Source organism: Vanessa tameamea, chromosome 25, assembly GCF_037043105.1.
Source record: "Vanessa tameamea isolate UH-Manoa-2023 chromosome 25, ilVanTame1 primary haplotype, whole genome shotgun sequence".
Classification (NCBI taxonomy): domain Eukaryota; kingdom Metazoa; phylum Arthropoda; class Insecta; order Lepidoptera; family Nymphalidae; genus Vanessa; species Vanessa tameamea.
In genome coordinates, this window is record NC_087333.1 from 8668391 (window position 1) to 8692500 (window position 24110).

The 24110-nt window shown below is 32.5% G+C and overlaps 4 protein-coding genes across 4 annotated transcripts in view; 3 read left to right on the forward strand and 1 right to left on the reverse strand.

Annotated features, from left to right (window-relative positions):
* The first annotated feature begins 1107 nt into the window (after positions 1-1107).
* On the forward strand, positions 1108-5556 carry LOC135194144 (uncharacterized). Its single transcript, XM_064219013.1, has 6 exons — positions 1108-1181; positions 1613-1951; positions 3903-3968; positions 4701-4847; positions 5364-5438; positions 5534-5556. Exons 1-6 carry the CDS (start codon positions 1121-1123, stop codon positions 5554-5556), a joined length of 711 nt encoding a protein of 236 aa, XP_064075083.1. The 5' UTR covers positions 1108-1120.
* Positions 5557-5928: 372 nt separating this feature from the next.
* Positions 5929-8729, forward strand: LOC135194145 (uncharacterized). The gene is made up of 2 exons (XM_064219014.1): positions 5929-8333; positions 8572-8729. The coding sequence occupies exons 1-2, from the start codon at positions 5966-5968 to the stop codon at positions 8727-8729; spliced, it is 2526 nt and encodes an 841-aa protein (XP_064075084.1). The 5' UTR covers positions 5929-5965.
* Positions 8730-9979: 1250 nt separating this feature from the next.
* On the reverse strand, positions 9980-15367 carry LOC135194146 (uncharacterized). The gene is made up of 7 exons (XM_064219015.1): positions 15307-15367; positions 14315-14530; positions 13946-14008; positions 13297-13440; positions 11915-12169; positions 10109-11587; positions 9980-10059 (listed from the first exon to the last, which is right to left on the reverse strand). The coding sequence occupies exons 1-7, from the start codon at positions 15365-15367 to the stop codon at positions 9980-9982; spliced, it is 2298 nt and encodes a 765-aa protein (XP_064075085.1).
* A 1829-nt stretch (positions 15368-17196) lies between these two features.
* Positions 17197-24110, forward strand: part of LOC113395921 (uncharacterized) — an 8206-nt gene continuing 1292 nt past the window's right edge. The window contains exons 1-6 of the mRNA XM_064219016.1: positions 17197-17239; positions 18013-18217; positions 19016-19080; positions 20961-21029; positions 21728-21811; positions 22405-24110. The exon at positions 22405-24110 is cut by the window's right edge and continues 322 nt beyond it. Coding sequence (XP_064075086.1) covers positions 17197-17239; positions 18013-18217; positions 19016-19080; positions 20961-21029; positions 21728-21811; positions 22405-24110 — 2172 coding nt within the window. The remainder of the gene's footprint in view (positions 17240-18012; positions 18218-19015; positions 19081-20960; positions 21030-21727; positions 21812-22404) is intronic.

Here is a 24110-nt window from a genome sequence, read left to right on the forward strand (position 1 = left end):
AAAATAAACGTTGAAGAATTTATTTTAAAAAAATAGTTTAATTTCTTAAAATGAAATATCTTTATTATGTATATATATATACATATAGATATACGAACGATAGTAACACTATCACGTGACACTGTTGCCAGGCTAAATATCTATTTTAAACAAAAAAAAAATAAACTTATTATCAATGGATTGTAATACATTTAACAAGATATCAAATTTGTCAAACGATCGCTTTTTATTGCTAATGGGTATATTTATAACGTAAACACACTCAGCTGAGATTGTCACATAAATACATTCTGTTAATCGATCCATTGGTTACGTATTAGACATTAGTATTAGGAAGTTAAAAAACGACATCTTACAATCTAGACTCAGATGGACGAAGCAGGTGTTTGCGATAAACTTTATCGTTTTCTCGTTTTGTTGGAAATTCTCATTTTGATTAGATTCATTCATCAAGCGCAGGGGCGTATCGTTGAAAACTAATATACGAGTATTTTAATTGAATACTCTCTCAGGTCCAGTGCGTAAAGATTGGGGATCTTGATCGATGATTCCAGTTCATATCTGGCAAGCATTACTGAATTTTCGTTTTTTACTTTAATATCTTTGAGTAAAATAAAGGACCAGTGCCGTACCGTTACCTTAAGGGGAGGCCTGTTTGTCTTTCTACAATAAACTGAAAATTAGATATTGTTAATGGATGTTTGTTATTCAATTAACCGAAAACAGCTTAATTAGGTTTAATTGTTTCCAGATTTTCATAAGAAAGAGAGAAAAGTGTATTCGAAGCAGACATTGCGGATGACATAAATAAATAATTGACATAAGCTTATACTTAACTAAATAAAAATCTTTTTAAAATAAATACAAATACATTGATAGATAGATAGAAGACACATCATGTCCTGTAGGACAGGACGTGGAATCCTATTATTACTTAGTTTAATTTATGAAAATAAAACAAAAAAATACTTTTCCAAAACACCAGTTCCAAAACAATCTCAGTCAACTTGGATACATATCTGTCCTAAAATTCATGAACAATGGCAGTCAAGCGAAAACTCATATAAAAGTCATTCGTACAACCAACCGGTACGAGTGGTACCCCGGACTCACGATAGCCATGGAGGTGAAAATTGCGTTGCTGATCTTTGCATTAATCTCTCTTCAGATCGTAGATGCGGGTAAGTGGATGAAAGTTACATAATTAAAGCTTCTTTATTTCAGATGAAATTCTCTGCCCAAGTTAGTAAGATCATGTTATACCAAAACGGTTATTTCCCGGTTTGCAGAGATTAAGTACATACAATCAAGGGCACATTATGTACCTACTAATATTTATGTAGATCACCTACGATTGTCCAGCGGCCCAGAACAGACGCATCTTCAAAGTTCGCGGGTTCAAAGCCACTAAGCACTGAATTTGCATCGGAATAATTTATGTAGATAATTTTGTACTCATCGTCGAAGGAAAACATCGCGAGGAATGTATGCTGCGTATTTAATAACTCGCATTAGGTCAGAGTGGTGGAAAAATCTCGACATCTAAGACCAAACAATGGCAGTAAAGTTAGCCAGGTAGTTAGCTGTAACCTCAATACCATAAACGTTTTAGAACTATTTTACAATCCAATGCAAATGACGGACGCACAGCTTGAAGAGAGAGGCTTAAAATGCTATCCTGGTCATACTGTTATAAAAATAGAAGAGAAAAAAGTAATAAGCAATGACGAGACCTCTGAAGAAGAAATACGAAGATCTCATATGAACTTCGAAGCGAAAGAAGAAAGCTGCAAGATTTGTGTGTGTTCTGTTGATGGAAAAGACGAATATTGTAGTCGAAGACCAGCTATGAACGTTAATGAATGCCTTAGGATGGGCATTTTGAAGAAAAATATGGAGAGGAATTTGCCTTTTGCGCACGAAACGTCGTTGGCGTTTAGGATTAGGCGAGGTTGGTGGGTTTGGGTTTAATATGGGATGAATCAGTGCAGCTGAAATGTGGGACCGGAAAATTTAGAAATATTTATTAGTATAGTTATATTTGATCAACATAATACTTAGTTTAAAGGTTTATATTATAGTCTTAGAAAGTTGTAAAGTTACCTGTAACAGTAGTAGGTACAAGTTGTATTAGTAGAAGAAGTTTGCTGGAAACAATTGCCATGGTTGTAATGATCACCCTTACGTAGCTTAATACATGATTCATCTACTGTCCGGTCATAAAGTTAGTTTACTTTTAATACAGATTATATTTGGCATAACGACGAGATACCCTATGAAGCTAAAGCTAGCTGCAAACGAGGTACTTCCTACTACAGCAACAATGTCAATGCTAACAATACTGACATCGATATCCCAAGTGACATCGACTCCCTCTTAGATTACTCCAACAAGGAAATATGTTACTATTGCGTCTGCGCAACTCATGGCAGACACGCTGGCTGTATTAGCAGAGACCCATGGTACTGCGAATATTATAGAATTATCAGAGAACCTGATGCGCCAAGAAACAGATACCGTAATTTGTTCAAACAAGACAGACCAGCTTATTTCCGACAACTGTCCCATAGGTTGAGAAGGACGATGGATGAAGGGGTCGTAGCATTTATGGATGTTGGTACGGCATGACTGAGTGTTTGTTCTTCTATGATTTATTCGAGCACGGCACACTCTTAGCTGTAAAGTTTATGCACAGATTTTTTTTTGTGTCGTGAAGTGTTTTAGGTTATCGGTACGCCGTGTTGGTGTCAAATTGTTTGAATTTTGCAAAAAACCTGCAACCAATCTTTAGTTGTTTAAACAAATTGTTATTTTGTTTTAAGATTAAGTTCTCATTGTGTTTTGAAATGATTGTAAATGAAAGGTTGGTTGCAGGTGGTGATACGTTGTGCTGCAATCATCCGGACGGTCACCGCCGTCACTTACACGAAAAAGTCCGAAATAAAATAAGGCTGATGAGAAGGAAGGTTCCGAAGGAGAACATCTTGGCTGGCAGCCCACGAGAAGATTATTTGGACTTTATTGTCAATAATGATTAATATATTTCAATAAGCAATAAAAGTGACTACAGCTGTAGTTAAACTAATGTTTTGAGAATGTTTAATGAAATTGAAATTATGAAAAATCTCACGTGTACAAGAAAGTCTTTGAAGGCGGCAATATTGTTTTGATTGTGATAAAATTTTGCGCAGTGATCGTTGCCCTTTATCTCAACTGTAGTTAAACTAATCTCAATTAATAATTTAAATTGTTATCTTTTGTAAAAGTGTTGATTTCAGAAGTGTTTGTGTAGTGAAGTGATTGTATTATTATTTTTTATTTTTATAAAAGTTTTGTATTGTGATTGTGACGATTAAAGTGTTTTCAAAGTGATTTCAACGTAATGTGTTATTTATTATTCGCACACGTTTGCTTGCAACATTTTTTTCTTTTGGCGCACCAATTTTTCTCCGTCACCATTTACGTTTCAGCTGCACTGATTTTGATCTTCTTTTTCTTTTTTAATACATAAGTAATTTTTAATAGTTATAAATAATGTATTTGACTGAAGGCAGCTATATTATATCCGGTTCCTGTGATAAACGAATTGTTATTAAACTTCATTAACCGATTGTTTTTGAGCGACAAAAAAAAACGAGCCAAAACTTTTTGATTGGTTAGAATTAGGCAGTGTAGAAAATTCAACCAAACGTAAGCAAAACGAATTTAATTTAAATAATTAAATAATGGAAAACAATCCAATATCCTGTTACTTTGTATAGTTTCTTGAATGTAACAAGACATTTTTTTATTTACAAGTATAACTTGATTTTAACAAATATATTTTTCTAAGTAGGTTTTTCTAAAACTTTATACTGTATGATGCTTAATGTGTAATCATTTTAACAAAAAATAATCCACAGTTGGAGATGATATCGATAATGAAAAGTGCATACCATTTGTATCCGAATATTCCGATTGTTCTGAAGGTAAGATTACCGTTTTATCTTTACTTATATTGTATACGAGTTACCGGCCTTCCCCTGGCTTTGAACATAAACAGTGTTATGACTATTTGTTGGTAAAACTCAATTTTCTAATAAGGAAAAGGATCCTATCTTAAAATAGTATCCGTGACTGTGGTAATGTGATGGTACCATCTGGTCATTCAAGTCAATCAAATCGAATATGTAAAATAATAAATTAAAAATTATAACGTACAAAAGAGCTATATTTTCTAATGAAAATATTATATAAAAATGTACCTGCAGGTACATAAATTAAAACTAGGAGGTAGGGCTTTGTGCAAACCCGTCTGGGTAGGCACCACGTAATATACATACTTTACCGTTAAGCAGCGTCATTTTATTATTGCGGTTTAATTTTAATTCCGGCTTAAATTGCTGCGCGTTCACATCGTATATTCATCAGTAGATAAAAATATATATATTCTAAGCAAGGGAACAAATAAAATATCGGAATACACTATACAATTGGGCTTTACAAGTATTCGCGTCGTCGTTATTTGAAAAGACCCTGGCTTGTATTGTACATTCTACCGAGGGAAACAGCAAGGAAAATTACACCAATTAAATTACTTGTATATTATTAACATTACTTTGCTAATGTCCACTTTAAAGTCCACATTCATATAAATAGATTTAGATAGACAGAACGTAAAACAATCAACTAAAATTTTCATGACATTTATCGTTCCACAGCTAATGAATGTTCGGGATGCAATCGATGTTCATGCTCAGCGGAGGGCGAGTGGCAGTGTGAGGCTGTCTTCGACTGTTCAGTCGATGAAAACGACGTTTTAGCAGATAGGCAAACGTTCAGCACTGCCGTTGATGTTATGTATACAGGTATATTTTCTTTATTCCTTTGAATATTGAATTATGTTTGATTAAGTATATAATTATGTTCCTACTATAACCTATAAAATGAATTGTAGATATTTAGGTTCAAATCCGGGTTCAAAACAAAAAAGTCCATCAAGGAATTATCGGCAAAAATTCTGTCAAGTATTCTCGCAGCGTTGCCTTTTTAGTGGTAAATACGTGAAACTGTTCGATTTCGTAAAACTTTCGTTTGTTTCGTGAAACTGTAAAAAACGTTTTGTCGATTGCCTTCCAATCAGATCAGAATAGAGTGAATAGAGAGTTAATCTTTATGTACTACAAATGTGCATTATGATTTCTAATTTGAGAATAGGCTAGTTATATGCTTGTATGGTCACCGTAGGCCGCTGGTTAGATAGCCATCTTTTGAAAACACGTGTGTGTGAGTGAAGTGGTTGTGTTTCGTTTTAATTTATACGTATTACATTCGAAATCCTAAGATAATCTTGAATTAAATGCTAATATTGAATATTGTTGCAGGATTAAAAAAGAAGGCTAAGAAAAAACCTGAAAGCCTTGTGCCAGGTCCTCCAAAACCTGAAGACGAACTATTAGGTAACCAAATACAATAAATCTGTTAACTTTTAATTGTTTTTCTCAACGCTACTTCCTGTCAAAATTTGTTGCACTAATCTAAATATTGTTTTCAGGTTATTTAATCGCTATACCTTGAAGAAAACTCTATTTTTTTTTTTTTTAATAAACTTTAAACAAGCACCTTTCTTTCATTTCTGAGCACAATTCTAAATTGTTATGGTAAGTCTTATTAACTTTTCTACACGTAAAATTGTTGTTTATTTTTAAAAACTTTAGTTCCAGACTATAGTCGTTATGATGAAAGTTTCGCGACGTACATGTCTCGACAAAAACGTTCTGTTAAAGAGCAACTAGATGAAAAGAAGAATAAAAATCATACCATAACATTTTATCATACAGGAGATGATATAAATGAAGGTGAGTCAGAAAAACACAAAACATTATAACATTTAATTCTAGATAAAAAATAATAATATTTAATAACATTCACAGATACATTAAGAGGTACAAATCATACAGGAACAATATCTGCTAACAAAGTAGATATGAAAACTGTACCTAAAATATCACGTCGTACAGATCTTATAGATAATTTCAATAAATCTGACATAAGTCCGCTGCAAATTGATTATAATCCACAGGACTATGATCATCACATTACTGAAAACAAGATTGAATCGACACATCAAGCTCAAGATTTGGAACAATTAACTAATGGAGAACTTCATAAAATAATTGGTAATTATTCACAAAGTACAAAGAACAAGGACTTGTCAAAGCTTGTTGTAGCTGAACTAAAACAAGGCACGGAAGTTATAGGTGACAAGAATGTTCCGCCAATGTCTAACATTACTTTTACACCAGAAAATGACACTTTAACTGCAATGACTTACATTGCTGGAAATCTTCTCACTAAATTATGGGACATCGAAAAAGAATCTTCTGATGCGTCGATCGAAGTGGAATCAATGAAACACAATAAAATTATCGATTTACTTGAACTATTTAAAGAACCACTTAGTATTCGACAGGAAAATTTTCTTAAAAATGCTCTTATAAAATTATCAGATACCCTTAATAAAAATAAAAACGTCAAGAATGTTTCGCTTTGTGAAACAATTACAGAAACAGATATTTCTGACGATGAAAATTCAAATAAAAAAGGACAAGACAACATCAATATGACAAATTGCAAGAAAGCAAAATTTGAAAAAATGCAAAAAGATAAAGTTAAACAGAAAGAAACTGCTACCGACGTTATATCGAAGTTGAATAACGTTATAAGTTTAATGAAGAAGTTTGAAAAAGTTCAAAATAGTATAAAAGATTTAAAGTATCATACCTTAAATGTACAACCTGGTGAAACAGATATAGGGAGTGGTACCGTGGGTATTGAGATGAAGAATGATGAAAATTCATCCCTTAACTTGTTTGGTAATTTATTAGAAAAAATAACAAAGCTCCTCATTCCCAACAATGCGAGTAAAAAAGTCACAAGTAAACTCAGAAATCTTAATCAGTTTAACAGAAATGATCATGTGAAAAGAGTTGTTGAAGATAAATTTAAAATGGATTTGAAAAGTACTAATGTAACTGTCAAAGATAAATTAATTTTCGATTATTTAAATCACATCAATAATAATCCTAACTGCCTTCTCAGCCAAGTACGTGAAAAAAAGGATGAAGGGAATATTGAAGGAGATATTCTGTATAATTTATCAGATTTCTTTAAAATAAAATCTCTTATTGATTTAATTAAATTAACAAAACCTGATGCTAAAACCTCCCAGGCCGTATCCGCCACCGAAACATATAAAGAAGCACCCGCATTGAAAGATGTTTTGCGAGATACTCCAAGTAAAGTGACAAGCAACATTTCTCAAAAATTAAATATTACTAAAGAAAAACTCAAAGGTCACTTAAAAGCAATTATTGATGATCTCCTTGAATTGCAAAATGAAAACGACCCAAAAGCAAAAAGTAATATATATATACTAGATGCGTTACCTTGTATTTATAATATATTAAATTCTGACAAACTAAGTAATGATCAAAAATCAAAGAAACAATTAGATCTTGATCCTTTGAGTAAAATCAAGAAATTGATAGATTCATTAAAACTAGAATTTACATCGAATACATTTACGCGTAGAAATAACTTAGTTTCTATTGAAAGACCTCGTTCGGCGAAGGTCTTTGAGAGAATATTAAAAAATGTAAATAAAAACTTAAAACTAACACGAAGAAGTTTCAGTTACAAGAAACCAAAAACCTATGAAGAGTTAAAAAATGTTATGGAAAAGGTAGAGTTGGGCAGCAACAGTTACAAAAATTTCGCTTTACTCTCAGTCATACCGCCTCAAAAACGACTTATGTTACTAAAGACTTTAGAAGCAGATACTAAACAAAATATACTTGCATTGAAAAATATTCAAGATTCTTTTGATACTCTCTATAAACTACCTGTGGAGAAGCAAAATGAGTTCCAAGAGTTCATTGCTAATGCTGAAAACAATATAAATTTGAGTGTGAAAGTGTTAAATAATTTATTCAAACCAAAACCAACAAATTCAAAAGATATGGTAGAGGTGTTTGCACCTGATAAATTTGAAGCTATTAACAGACAAACATTTAATAGGCCTGAATCAAGCCCCGAACATGTTTCTAATTATAAAAGTGAAGACGTTAAACTGACTAGAGATCAAATCATAAGTCTACTAATAGAAAATCGCATTAAACTTTATTTAGCAACAAAGGAAGCAACAAATGCAGATCTTAGTGATGATATTAATTATAATATTGGTAAAAGAATTATAACTTTATTAAAACAGGGCAATGTGATGGTCGCCAAAGAGCTCTTTAAAGTTTTTATAGCTAACAAACGTGGAGGATTCCAGAAGAATGACGGTCCAGGTAAGAATGATTTTTATTATTTAGAGTTTAATGCAGGCGCATATTGCTTTAAATATTATAGTCATATCTACTGCTAAACTAACATTATGAAACAGGAAATGGTATATTTAAACGAAACAATCTCTAGAATACTTTTGATAAAAAAATACATTTGACATAAGATTCAACGTATCGACTGAGAAACGGAGTTTTTATAAAATAGCACTAAATACATTATAAAAAGAATTGTTATTTTCAGGTGCGACAATCACAGCGAGTGATGCGAAAGAAAACGTTCCTCTATTGCTGGCGCTCAAAGAACCACTCATAAGATTTGATAATGATGCCAAGAAAATGCAAATGAAAACGCCGGAGCTACTATTTACACAATTACTAAATCTTAAAAAGATAAAATAAAATAAAACCTCTTTTTTTTTTTTTTTGTAAATTATATTTCGTACTTTTGTAATATTTTTATAAATAAATATTTAATCAAACACCCATCTTTATCTTACCTATTACATCATCATGGAGCTCATGGTACTTGCGGAGGCAATGAGATGAATTGTTATAATTTTAATAAAGGTTTTTGTACTATTACTCTAAGGTCCAAGTGTTGCAACTAAATTTATTTTGTCTTAAAGTTAAAATGAAGAAGTTACGACCTCAGGTTGTACTTGGTGGTAGAGCCATGAGCACGCCCGCCTGGGTAGGTACCACTCACTCATCAGATTTTCTACCCTCAAACGGCAATACTTAATATTGTTGTGTTCTGGTTTGCCTGGTGAGAGACCCAGTGTAACTACAGGCACTAGGGACATAACATCTTAGTTCCCAAGGTTGGTGGTGTATTGAAGATTAAGGAATAATTAACATTTCTTACGCCGCGGACGCCTATGGCCGGTGGTGACCACTTACCATAAGGTGTCCCATTTCGTCCATCTTCCAATAACATAATAAAAAATGCTTTGTAGTAACTGTTTATTTGGACACATCATTTAACGTAGGTCAACTTTTTTTATTTCTCCTGAAAAGTTCAGGTTTAGATTTTTACAACATCCCTAAGTTCCATCATCGATTTTTTTTATTTTAACGTAAAAAATAAACGCATTACAGTGCAATAATAATGTTAATAGCTATTCAAGTGCATATAATTGACCACAATAAAAATAACTAATGTTTATCCTTAAATATGTTTTAATTTTTTAAACAAAATAGTTTTTGATGTCGTTGATACTACTTTATTCTTCCTGCCACGACCTAAAACAAGACAATTTAAGAATATTTTTTTAGACAGAGGATCAGGTATTTGATAATTGATTTTGTCACTCTAAAAGTGAATGATTAAAAAATATGAACGCGACGCTTAAGAATTAAAGTTATGTCTGTTAAGTGCTCAATGATTTATAAATAAGTTACTTTTAAAGAGCATTTTTAAAAAGACAATAAATCAAATATATAAATAAAGAAAGAAAAAAATCCAAAACAGCATTAGTGATAGTATGTATATAAAACCCACTGCTGGGCTAAGGTTCTTTTAAGTAGATTTAATTCCGTCACGATGCTCCAATGTAAATTAGCAGATACACTTTTCATCTCCTACATACCGGTTTACTCAGGATATCTTTACTGCCAAGCACGAGATGGGTACCAGTATAATTCATTCGTCAAAAATCATGCACGTGAAAATTCAGTGGCGTTTGTCCGGATTTCAACTCGGAATCTTCAGTCATACTTGTTATAAAGCCTGGGGGAGCCTGACTCATAAATTAATTTAAAACTATTAAGATACTCACCGTGATATTTTATTTTCTTGGTAGTTATTTTGGATCCGATTTTGTTGTTTTTAAGTATGGTCGATTTGTAAGATCTTGAATGGCGTGGAGAAAAAAGGTGTTTTATTTTGTACATAAAATTTTGAAATCCTCCAGGTGACCTTTTATTTCTTACGGACATTATGTTCAAATTGTTCTGCCACCTTTGCATAATTTCCTCGTATTCCAACATTTTTTTCTTATTTATTTCGTCCATTTTTTTTCTTGCCATTTGTCGTACTATTTCAGACTTGGTAACATTTTTGTGAAATAGTTTTCGAAATTGCTTCTTGGAACTTTTCAACATTTTTTTAATTTTTTGAAAGAATGATTCCTTTTTTACAGCGTTTTTGTTTTTATTTTTAAAACGTTGATAAGGTTTTAATTTTATTGTTTGCTTTAATCGACTTTTCATTTGATGCAAATCGTTAGCTAGTTTAAAAACTTTTTCTTCTAAAACTTCACTGTTCGGTGCCATTCTTCGATTATTTGCAAATTCCATTAATTTTAGAGCATTATTCATCTTTAGAATATCTTTTGATATCGCGATATTTAAAGATTTAAGACTGTAAAGACGTTCATGTATCGAACTTTTCTCAATTTCTCGTATGGAATTTTGCCATTTAGTTCCTATACTCGTTAGGTAAATCAGAATGTTATTAGGATTAAACGCTTTTGAATTAACGTCAAAAACATCTGGATAAAATGTTCGAATTATTCTTTTTAATATTTTCCTTAAGTCTGAAGAGACAGTGACTAATACATCACTAGCGGGTGCATCTTTATCTAGAACTTCTAGAATATTAATTATAATATCTACAAGCTGATTATTGTTTTCTTTTGTATCATGTGAGTCCAAATGTTTTCGATAACTACCATATATATGCGGTTTTATTTTATTTAGCTTTTTATTTTCTTTATTAACGTAGTATTTCATAGCTCGTATTAGAACGATTAGATCGCGCGGAATGGAAGTATTTGACATTCTTTGTATTCCTGCAACGTCTCGTATTACTTCATGTATATCGCTTTTTAATTTTTTCAAATATTTCTCTAAAATATTTGCATCATATTTTCTTAAATCCTCTTGTGGCTGTTTCGCTTCAAATTGATACAAATTTATGATGGAATTTTCATCGTATTTCGAATCATTTGATACGTCATTCGGAATACTTATATTTCCAATCGATTTGAGATACAAAATGAGCTTTTCTTTGATATTAGTCAATTTTTCAAGCTCCTTTTGTTTTTCATTTACAATTTTATTTAATGAAAGTACTAAATTTTTCTGTAACTCTTCCATTTTGTCGATAGTATTATTATAATTTATTGGTAATACAACATTTGTATCATTTGCATCGAAAGGTACTTCACGTTTCTTTATATTCAGAATATTTTCTTTCACATCATTTGAAGAAAATATAGCAATATCATTCTCTCCGGTATTCGTTTTAGTGAGTTCTGAAAAAAAATCGAAAATGACTGTTATTCACGTTTTTGTATATTACGGCTTACCTGCGTATAATTTATAAAACTACCCTTAGCGCTCGAACCATCACCTCAATTTTACCTCCTTAAGAGGTGAAATAAAAAAAGTAGCCTATGTCTTTCCCCGGGACCAAACTATTTCCTTACCAAATTGCATCTTAATTAGTTCATTTTATTTAAGCGCGCACAGGTAACAGACGGAGTTACTTCCACATTTACAATATTAGTAGCACAGAAAATATAAATGATATATAAAATGTTATTCAAAATATATAATTTTGACAGCTAATTTGTGCTTACCGGTATTCATAGAAATGGTTGTTTTATCTTCGGTTTTTTCAGCGGGTATGTTCAATTGGTTTGCCTCAGTGCCATCATAAACACCAATTTCTTTAAGTAGATCAAAGGAGACGGAATCGTTATTTTTATAAAATATTGCTTCTTGCTGTTTAGTATTTGTATCATGATTGTCGTCTCTCATCGCGCCATTTAATAAATCATTAAAATCTAACAAATCCGATTCGGAATTAGTATCATTGAATTGATTTATTACTGCTGTAAAATAGAGGCATTGTTTGTTTCACTATTTTATCTTTCAATCATTAAAAGTTTAATAGAAAGACTTGTAATTATTAATTTACCAATTTTATTGTTTGTTTTATTAATAGCTATTTCTGTTTTATTCTTGACTTCGTTTTCAAAAGCTTCAACTCCATATATCCATTTCAATAAATCTTCGTAACTTATTTTATTGCTGTCATTTATTTCATTGATTGATCTTTTTAATCTTTCATTTGAATGTTGATGTTTATGTTTATCTACGATAGAAAATATGTCTACTAAAATATACTTAAAGTGGTTATGGTTTTTAAGGCTAAGTGCATCAGTGTAATTACAGACATATAGAAAAAACATATCAGACTCTATGAGCTACCAGCACAATGCTAAGGACTATGGAAAAGGTTACCATTCACCATAACTATTGATGTATCTAAACTTTATTCTCTAAATAATTTAAATATTGTTATCCAATACCATATTAGCAGTTTTAGTGGTATTTTATGATTAAAGATTTAAATAATAACTGATTCGCAATCATCTATTTTAATATTTGGTTGCTATTTTATGGAGTCAAGTGAAGAAGTGCTATTGACCGATTATTAGCCATGGTGACAACCCTAATTACTAATCGACTCGAAGTCTAAGACCTGCAGTCCTATAAGTGGTGGATATACCATAAATATCCTCGCGTAAATCTAACACAGAGGGTGCTCTGTAATGGTAGAGAAATGTCACAGATTCGTTACGCTCAACCTCTTATTCCTCACTGATTTATAACGTGACAGACGGTAAGTATCACGCGTTGCACATATCACGTTGAAAAATATTAAAAAGATATTCTACAAAATTAGGCCGACGGACTTGACCCTCATCGGCGAGGCCTCAACGGCGCTCGGGTTTTTTGGCAAAGCGAATTAAGACGGTCCTGTTTGTATTCGTATTCTATGCGTTCATCCATTGTTCATACGATCAGTTTTTGATATAGTTTTTAACGTACAATAAGTAGTTAAGTACCATGTGAGTCATAGCGGATAAATGTTCACAAACATATTTAAGGCGTCACTGCACCGCATACGGGGCACTGGTAATATGCTATTAATTTTAATAATTCCAAAGCTTACATCTCCGGACTTTCTCCAACACCACAGCCAACGTTCCGTGGTCAGCAACCAGGCGATCATTCGTCACACAATGCTGAACTGAGCTACAATTCCATCTTCCATATGTATCACAGCTACATATTTTGCACTCTACACAAATGTTCTCTGAAACAGGTATAAAGAAATAGTAAAAGTCTCACTGTTTGGCAACCATGTCTTCTTAAGGAGGTTTGGAGTTTATTCTACTACGCGATTCTATTACACGTACCTTCTTATGGGTGGTAGTTTCATCTGACACAATAATCCTCTCAATGTTTTCCTTCTCGAATTACGATATCAATGTTATTAACACCCAGTAGTTTTTTTCGGTTTTAAATCCACGGGTTTTATCACATTTAATTTTTTATTTTATTTATTTAATTAAACGGATGAAGGATGCAAATACCCTTATATATCTAAGGGTACATTATATGTCAAATTAAATAAAAACATTGTAAAGTAATCTTAAAAGGATCTTATTTTACAATGTTTTTTTTTATATACACTGGGTAAAGGATTGGAAATCTATAGCATAAGAGGCGCAGCTGGTCGATTTTTTTTAAAAATAAATATCAAAGAATATATAATAAAGAGATATATTTATGTACATGAATATTGGAGTTTTATTTACCTTTATTGCAGTTGGTATACTGGGATACGAGTGGAAGACAATCTTCGTACGGACCCTGCGATGCTGTAACGTGAGATGTACATAGATGTTATTATTACGTACTGATATTACGAGTTCACTTCCGGTTTTTATCGAGAAATGTTCGATGTGTTATGCATCGAATTAGTCTTGTCGATAATATTGTTGAACTTGAGCTAAATTTTATAAGAGCAAAAATTTTTTTTAAAAAACCGGCATAATTATTTGTTAATAAAGATGAAGAAGAAACACGAATTTAATTTATGACTAATATATGAAATTCGTTAATTCGTCACAGATAAACTTATTTTGATAATTGCCTTATTAATAATTGCATTGACGAAGTTATACCTTTCTCAACATATTGCAGAATCATGTTCCCAACTTCTTCGTTCAAATCATTGTCTTCTGGTTCATAATCATCTATATACGCATAATTGTTATAAACTTCACCATAATACTCGCATCTCGGTTCACTGAAAGCGGTGCAGTCAAATCCGTAGCAAATTTTACAGTCCTCTTCATTACCATCCCTTAGAATTGTAAACTCGTCTTCATCCAGCATCGCTGAAATAAATTATTTATATTAATTTTATAAATGTGAATGTCTCTATCTGTATGTTACGTTTTTATGGTTAGACCGCTGAAGCGAATTTTATGGAATTTTGTACGAAGCAATCAATCCCAAGGAAGTGCATAGGCGACTTTTTTATATCGAAAACCTACGACAGCCTAAACACAGACGGAAACTAGTATCAAACATTTGAAACCGCTATTTAGTTGTTTACATTCTTTATAAGTTTAGACCTTATTTCTTTCATAAGAAATCACATGACTAATAATGATTTTCTTCAGTCTAAATTCAGCCAGGACCGTCTTAGCTTATCGTAACACTTATTAAAACTTATCGCAGACGAGCCAATTGCGTAATAATTATTATAGTATTTGCATTCTCATAATCATTTATTTATTTATACTTAGCTAGTCCTTGATATTGGGTGCCATAGCTGCGTGAAAATATTACTACGTGTAATAATTTGAATTTCGAATTATACAATTTAGATTTTGAACATCGAATTTCATCGCGTGAAGTATGGACGTGTATTAGGTATGTGTATGTCGCTCGTGCTTACAAGGTGTCTTAGTGTGCGTGAAACGACTAACAGTAGAGACAGCATAAAAATACAAATTACGAATTAATTTTAAAGTTTATTTTATTAAAACGACGATAATTTAACGTGGAGAACTTTCAGCTGAATAGATGCGTATCATTATACTCGTATGTGTAATTAAGTCTGTCCGATGAGCGTTATGTTACGTAATAAAAATATAAACATACTTACCGGAGATGACGGGAATGCTTAAAAATAACCACACGATCATCGCAAGAACAATGAAATACATTTCGTAATATAAGTAGGTGTACTTTAAAACTCGGACAGGGTTGGACTTTGGAGATTTTCCGTGGAGTTACATAAGTACTTCTGATAGCTCTTGATCTGATCTGGGCTTTAGCGAATAGATTTTGTTTTATGGCAGTGTTAGGCGGACAAAATTTTTCATACAAATGGGCCACTAGATGGCTCCATGGCCAATAATTTAAATAATTTCTGAATCAATACAAAAACCAATATAACAACAATTTTGCGAACTGTGATGTAATGTCCCTTTTGCAAGTAATTACACTGGCTCACTAACCATAATACTAATTATTACTGTTTGGTGGTTCAAAATATTTTGATCGGGTGAATCCTACCCAGGCGGAATGCCCAAAGCATATAACTAATGTTTTTTTGGATAATTTGTAGGAATAATTGTTTAGATATTATTTTGTGATTTATATGAGCCCATTTGAAGTAATATAATTTCAAAAAGGATGAGAAAATCACATAACTTATACCAAGTTTGTTTCTGTAATAATGCGCCACTTATTTTTGTTACAACAAGCAAATTAGGATTGTATAATTTTCTATGTTGTCTTGGGTCTGAGTGTTTGTGGTACCGTCGTTACTTCTGATTTTCCATAACACAAGTGTTTTAGCTACTTACATTGGGGTCAGAGTAATGTATGTGATGTTGTCCAATATTTATATTTATTTATATTTATAAGTAAAATCAACCAATTATAAAGTTCTACTACTCAGCTAAGGCTCTTATTTCGGAACGCTGCTCCAATGCAGGTTGGTGTATACACATGTAGCAGGATTTTATAGAATTTAGACATATGTATATATATATATATATAATATATTCCTCACAAAGTTTTCTGTTAGTGCCGAGCTTAAGATTAATTATACAGATTCAAGCATATGAAAAATCAGTGGTATTTGCCCGGTTAACCACTGGACTAACTCAGCTTTAAGGATAAGGATACCGTAAAATAATATCCCGTAAACTTACGTACGTGCCACTGCTGAGCAACGGCCTCATGTCAAGGATACAGTTTGTTGTACATTAATCTAGTGATGCGTTTATAAATTTGAACCGTTGGTTTTCGGTTCCACGTTCACTGAGCCTTCACAGCTATATCCACCTCGTATCTGATTATCAGTTATAATAGAACTATATCTAACAAGCCGCACCTGTTTCGCAAGTGTAGGACAAAGATTTGTACAGAAAGTGAATATTTAAAGACAAACATACAAAAAAAACTCATCAAAGTTTCATTACAATCAAATTATTTAGGAATGCATAGCAGACAACATTCAAATAGATATTTTTGCATATATAGATGACGAGCGACCCACCCCGGCTTCGCACGGGTACAATTTATACGGTATCAAGCACTATAAGTTAACTTAGATAAGCACTAAGGAATAATGAAGCTTTCTACTAGAGAAAAAAAAATTCCCACTACATACAAACAAAGAAAATTTATCTTTTTAAACATTTATTGGTATAAGAGACTCCAATACTAATAAACGTTCTCCTATTAGGAGTATAGATTCTTGGCGAGCAGTTTTAGAAATGTTATTTATAACTAGTTTTCGCTCGCGGTCTCGTTCGCGTGTTTGACTGGTCGTAGGTTTTAGGTATAAAGTAGCCCATGTCCTTTCTTGGAGCTCAAGCTAGCTCATCTTTCATGTAAGTATTGTTTAAGATTGTATTGATTAACAAATCAATTATTTTGTCGCGGATACAATCCATCTCTGTCTGTAAAACGCATTAATTTACCATGTTTACAAATATGACGACCGTTTCTGAGCGCGCGGTACCATCGCCAGTTGACGAGTATGCTCGCTTTGTTCCTCTTGGCTCAACATGTTCTTGCTAAGGGTGAGTTTTGCAAATTTTTCATTGAATTTGGCAAGATTTGGTAGAACTAATAAATTTGAAGATTTCACACTTATTTCTTTTTCTGCATAGTTTTTCTTGGTTAGGGATGTAAGGTTAGGAATATGTTATGTGATTAGTGATTACGTAATGTGCGTCGGTACAGTCATTATTTGTTATTAAAATTTAATCAAAACAAAATAGAGTTTGTTCAAATAGGCTTATTGTGTCAATTGGCGTCATCAGGATGCAATATAACCCATATCGTTGCTAGATGAATGAAACGGTAGTGCATCGCGTCGGACATTTTTGCTCAAGCCAGAGTATCAGACTTTTTGGGATCATAAGATCGCGAATCGCGTCATTTTGGAGTTGATAATGAGTTTCCAGAAATAAAAAAAATATCTCTAACATTGGCCAATATGTTCCATATTTCAACATAAGCACTTAGTGCATCAGGAAGTTTAGTTTTTACGTTTTAACTAACCTTTTAAACAACTTTAATTGACTTTTAAACAACTTTGCGCTCAGTTGGGATTACATTGATTGGGTTGACGTTCGGCAACAATTTTGGTGCTAATAACAGAACAATCCAATACATTAATTTGTTTTTTGTCAATAATTTGTTTACATATGTTCTACTTTTTTGGACTATACCATATAACTTTTTATAGCGTGATCAATTTTAAAACTTCACCCTCTATTTTCAGTACTGAGGATATCCTTAAGAACTCCTTCGTATGCCATCTCTTCGAATATATTTATTATGTTTGCAGATACATCAAACGATTCTTATATTGTCAAGAAAATCGAATCTTGTCCGGACGAGGGTTATTTCTTTAAACGGGACATAAACTTCAACATCATAGAACCGAACTGCTATCTTTGCTTCTGTCAGGATAACGGAACAGCTGTCTGCTGGCTCAGGCCGAATAATAGATGTGATACAAAGTATTATTACCATGCTGGGAGGAAAAAGAGGTATCGTTTGTAAATAAGAGGAATTACTTGTTGAGATATTTATTTATAGGATTTTTCGATTTGTACAATTTGTATAAGTCCCAGCAAATAATTTACAGGTTATATTCAAATCGTGTCTGAAACTGATTATCAACAATGACGTGTCTTAATAATTAAGAGGCCAGGTGGCTCAGTGGATAGAACTCGCGAATCTTAATCGAAGTTAAACACAAAGTTTCATGTGTTAGTAATTCGATGCGTTTGGAAATCTGATGCATTTATGTGTCGGTTGAAATTTTGCTACAAATTGAAATTCCGTTAGGATTCATTTCAGCAAAGAAAAGAAAATTTAATACCTTACACCTGATCTGACACAGGTGCGAAGCCACCGGCTGAATCTAATCTATACTAATATTATTACTCTGGAATTAGCTCTTGCGAAAGTAGCCTGTCTGTTTGCCAGTCTGTTGCTCTTTCAAGCCCAAATAACTGTACCGTATTTGATGAAATTTGCCATAAGGCAGGTTTGAACTTCAAGAAAGGACATACTTTTTATACCTAACACCTAACGACCAACTCTAAAACGCCAGCAAAGCCGCGACCAACAACTAGTTTTTCTATAAAATATGCTGAGTATGAGTAGACATAGAAGAATATAGAGATTATTAGAAAGAGTAAATATTGTAAATGATTTGAATAAGGACCAAAACATAACGACACACAACAGTAAATATTCTATTGTGTGTGTGTGTAAACAGTCTATTGTGTTTGTCACTTAGAATATAATGTATTCACTTTTATATTTGTTTTTCGTTTTAGAGAAATCAGATCACGGCGCTCTCCTGGACTCAGCGACATATTCTTCCGTGACGCATCTCGGGATTGTATGTATCAGTTTTATCTCTATTTTAAGAATGATTTGTATGATAACTCCATCACTTTCCATTGAATCTTGAGAGAGGACGTTTGTGTGGACATATTTTGCACTATAAACTGGCTTGCACAGTTAGACAGATTCATATTGGGATGGCCAGCATGGTCGGAAATTAAGATAACCAACAGTTTAGCGTGCTCTCAGAGGCACGCTGTCCAAGAGTTTTTTCTTTGTCTTGATTTGTTTTGATTCGTAGTAACATTGATGACTTTGATCAGAGAATCAGTGATAATCATTGTACATACGTACACGAGACGTAAGGATAAGCTTATAACGCCAAGTTTCCGACTCCGCAAAGTCAATAAATCTTTTTTGGGGCAAGGTATCCGTTTCTATAATAAAGTTACGCAGATATTTTTAACTTTGCCGATTTATAAATTGTAATAATTTGTAAAAAAAATAATGAAAAAAGCATATTGAAATACTTACATACATACATACATACATACATACATACATACATACATACAAATACTTGTTGACTTCCAAGCAGGATATATTATATATGTACATATATAATTCTATTTAACTATCATAACTTTGTATTTTAAATGTTGGAAAAGAGTAACTACTGAGATCCTTGACAGTTCTTCTCAGTAGATTCCGTACCGGTGATAGCTTCACTTAATATAGTTTTGTAATTACTATAAAAAGTGCTTGTAAAAGCATACTTGAATAAAGTATATTTTTATTTTGATCTTGACCTGAGGAGTGTAGGCAGTAGACCAACTGGGCTGGCAGATTTATACAAAACGTAACACGCACAGACAAGAAACTGCTACAGTTTTCTTACAGGATGTGGATACCGGATGCCCTAACGCCGGCGCGTCGCTTCGGTAACATCCTGTAACGAACGTAATTATTATTGTTTTAATAACGATGCAATGCGGAGAATGTTCGTGTTACGAATATTATTACGACTGTCGATTGCTATTACAATTTTAATTGGAAATTATCGGAAACCTTTTACGAAATTTTGTGTATATTTTACATAGAGTTTGTCCGTTTGGAATGTTTCTATTACCGATTTCGTTCGGTTATTTAAAAGCCGAATTTGTATGTGTGTAAACCAGCTGCGTATACACTGGGATGTCACTAAGACATGGGTGGAGAATCAGGCAGGACCAATGGTTTTTGATGGTTTTCGCTGAACGTATGTGTAACTCTTTCAAGTTCGTAACTCAGAGCTTCTTCGAACAGGATTTTCTCTAGATCAACGAGCCAATATTTTCGATATTTATAGTTTAGGGGGTAGTGCGTGTACTTAACAGTTGACTGTGTATACGTTTGGCTCGTTCTGCGCCTGTACTTTTTCCGGTAGTAAAAAAATACGAATTGAAAATTACAATTAAACAACTGTACAGTTTAAAACTCATATTTTTATCTTACACAATCACCTTTAAAAATGTCGTTTGTGTAAAATTGATACACATATTGGTTTTCGAAGTGTTCGAATTCAATTCTTTGTGAGACACAATTCGTTTTAATTTTAAAAATAACGAACAAGATGCAATATTAATATATCTTATGTTGTCACATCCCTTCGGATTATGAGAGCAACTCTCCTTTGCTTGCTTGCACCCGTGTTTGCGCACAGAATTTTGCACTGTAAAATGTTTTGCGTAGTTACCTGGTTTGCCTTGGCCATCGGTTAGGACGACATTTTTATCTTCATCTTCCAGCCAATTATTATCTTTGGAATATACATTCCGAACCGGTGGTAACTTTGTATACAATAAAAGCATCCCCATCTCCCAAGTGATAGCTGTAACATCATTATAATATCTTTTTCTGTTAAATATTGACTTGATTTCTATTTCTTATATTCAGTTTTCAACAAACGAATGCCGGAACAATGTAAGCCACACGAATCGAGTTTCAGCGAGGGATGCCCGCCAGGTAAATTATTCAGATTATATTTCAAATTGACATATCATCATTACATAGTATAAAACAAATTCGTTTACCGCTGTCTGTCCCTGTGTTAGATCTTTAAAATTACACAACGGATTTTGATGCGGTTTTTTTAATAGATAGATTGATTCAAGAGGAAGGTTTATGATGTATAATACATGCACAATATAGTTGAATGTCTGAAAACTGTTAACGTTGTAAGACATTCTGTTGTATATTTAATATCAGCATTGCACCCGAGCGAAGTCTGGTTGGGTCACTGGCAATATATATATATTCTTATAATGTACATAGCAACAATAACAGTTATTAATAACCAGTGATAAATATAGAGGCAAAGGACTCTTCTGTAGAAATTAACTTCTCATTCCATGATTTCCATGTTATAAAAAGTTACTCACATAATTTTTTTCACAACGCGCCAATAAATAGACCCTAAAACCGATAGTTTTTTATGGGGCTCAAGTCAAATTTAAGTATTATAATTATTCATCTTCTGATTGACGGCAATGGAAAACATAGTGAGGTAGCTTGTATGACTTGACACATGTGTCATATCAATCATCAACACCACCTACCAGCTCTATCACAACTCAGCTCATAGAGAAGAGACCTATGATCAAACTTTGGTTATTAAAAATATCTATTAACGCAAAAATAATTTAATCATTGTCATGTTTCAGCCGATTGGTGCATTGGTTGTACTGTGTGTGATTGTGATGCAAACGGACGATGGGATTGTCATGTTCTAAGTTTTTGTCCTGATGGTAAATAACCTCGTAATTATTTTTTTTTTTTTAGCATTAGCAGCCTGTAAATTTCCCATTGCTGGGCTAAAGGCCTCCTCTCCCTTTGAGGAGAAGGTTTGGAGCATATTCCACCACGCTGCTCCAGTGCGGGTTGGCGGAATACACATGTGGCAGAATTTCGTTGAAATTAGACACATGCAGGTTTCCTCACGATGTTTTCCTTCACCGCCGAGCACGAGATGAATTATAAACACAAATTAAGCACATGAAAATTCAGTGGTGCCTGCCTAGGTTTGAACTCGAAATCATCGGTTAAGATGCACGCGTTCTAACCACTGGGCCATCTCGGCTCTCGTAATTATAATTATGTCAAATAGTTTACGACTTCTGGTTGCCAATAAGGCTGAAGAGGTAACCCTCCGGTCAAATCAATATAAATAATAGTTTAGTTTAGCAAAGGGGTATCCTCTGAACATGAGGACTTCTATTATTTGAAGGTTCTTCATAATGTGCAATGTCTTTATGTTTTTTTTTTTATGTGCGATTGTGTTTTTGCGGACAATAAAACGTTATTAATTATATGAGTAATAAATATAATTTCAATTCAACAGGTACAGGTAAAAAGCAAATGAAAAAACGACGTGGTTCAGTTCGCAGTAAAATTATGAAAAGGCAACTAGCAACCAATAAAGAAAGAGATAAAATGAGAACAACTACAAAAACGACGAAAAAGCCAACAAGAAAAAGTGCTAGGAAAAATAATAGAGGGAACAAACCACAAATAAAGCAAAACAAGGTAGAACGAATTAATGGAAAACAAAGAAAGCAACAAAAGAAGCCAAACAGACGTACGCAACCAAAGAAGCCGAAACCACCGTGCCCCATGCAAAATTCAACTAAAGGAAAATCAAAGAAGTCAATACTTAAATCTAGCAAAAGCAAGGATCTCAAAATCAATAAAAATGATATGACTGCTAAATTTGCTGAAAGTATTCTTAAGAAGGTTATGGCTTCAGTTGAAAAATTCATCAACGAAAGTCAAAAGAATTCGAGTAAGTCAAACCGATCGAAAAATATGAAGAAACGACCCATGTCTAAACATAAAAAAGGAAATAATAAAAACAGTGTGAATACAGATAGCAACAAAATTAAATCGAAAATTTTAAATGATAAAATATGGTCAAATGTTTCTTCAAAGAAAGCAAATGAAAAGATAAGAGCTAATTGGAGGAGAAAACGAGATGTAGAAACACAGGAAATTAGTAATAAATTAGTATTACCGCTAACAGTAACAAATTCAACAACCCCGGCAGCATTTCATACTTATAACGTAGACTTGAAAGATGAAAACAAAACGACAGTGAATGAATATTTAGCAACTGCAACAAATGATGTGTTATCAACCTTAGATCAAACGACGGGGTATTTCAGCGAAGGAATAACTAACCATATTAACGAAGAAATGATTACGCAAACAAATGAAATAATTTTAAATAGATCACAGAAATCTTTAAAAACATTTTTAAATACTCACAAAGAGAGGAATAGCAGTGACATTAATCTTCATTTTAATAAAACAAGTTACAATTTATCTGAATCGTGTGGAAAAATATGTGAACTAAAGAAAACTATTAGAGAAGTTATCGTTAGTTTCAATAAAATAAATACGACAAGAAACAAAACTAACAAAGTAAAAGCCAATCATTATAATATTTTAACAAATTTGAAAAAAGTATTTAGAAAGATATTCTTGAAGAAAACAAATTTAAAAAATGTAACTATCGATAGAAGAATGCCTTTTCGAAAGCGCAAAATAATTAAAGTATTATGTAAAAATATTGATTCTTGTAAAATAAATCATGATAACACAGAATTACAATTCAAACTTGATAAGTTAAGAGTCGAAAGTTTGAAAATTTTAAAATCTGTAAGAGTCATAAAAGGGCTTTTGAAATTACTAGACATTCATGAAAATAATGCAATTACTGATTTGAATTACAAGCAATTTAATGATAATTATGTTAATAAATTAAACGTAATATTAAAAGACGAATATGCTACAAAATACGGAATAACAAATCTAACAGAAACACAACAAAAGCAAATTAATTATGCCAAGGAAAATACTTTAATTTTTGTTGAGTCAATAGAAAAGTTTTCTAAAATTTTGATTGATGTTATTAATATTCTTAAAAATGGAGATAAACGAAATCAAACACATTTTTATCATAATTATGCAAGAGAGCAAGAATATATTAAAACAAATAACAGTAAGACGATTAATGACAAATTGATAAAACTAATTAATTTATTAGTC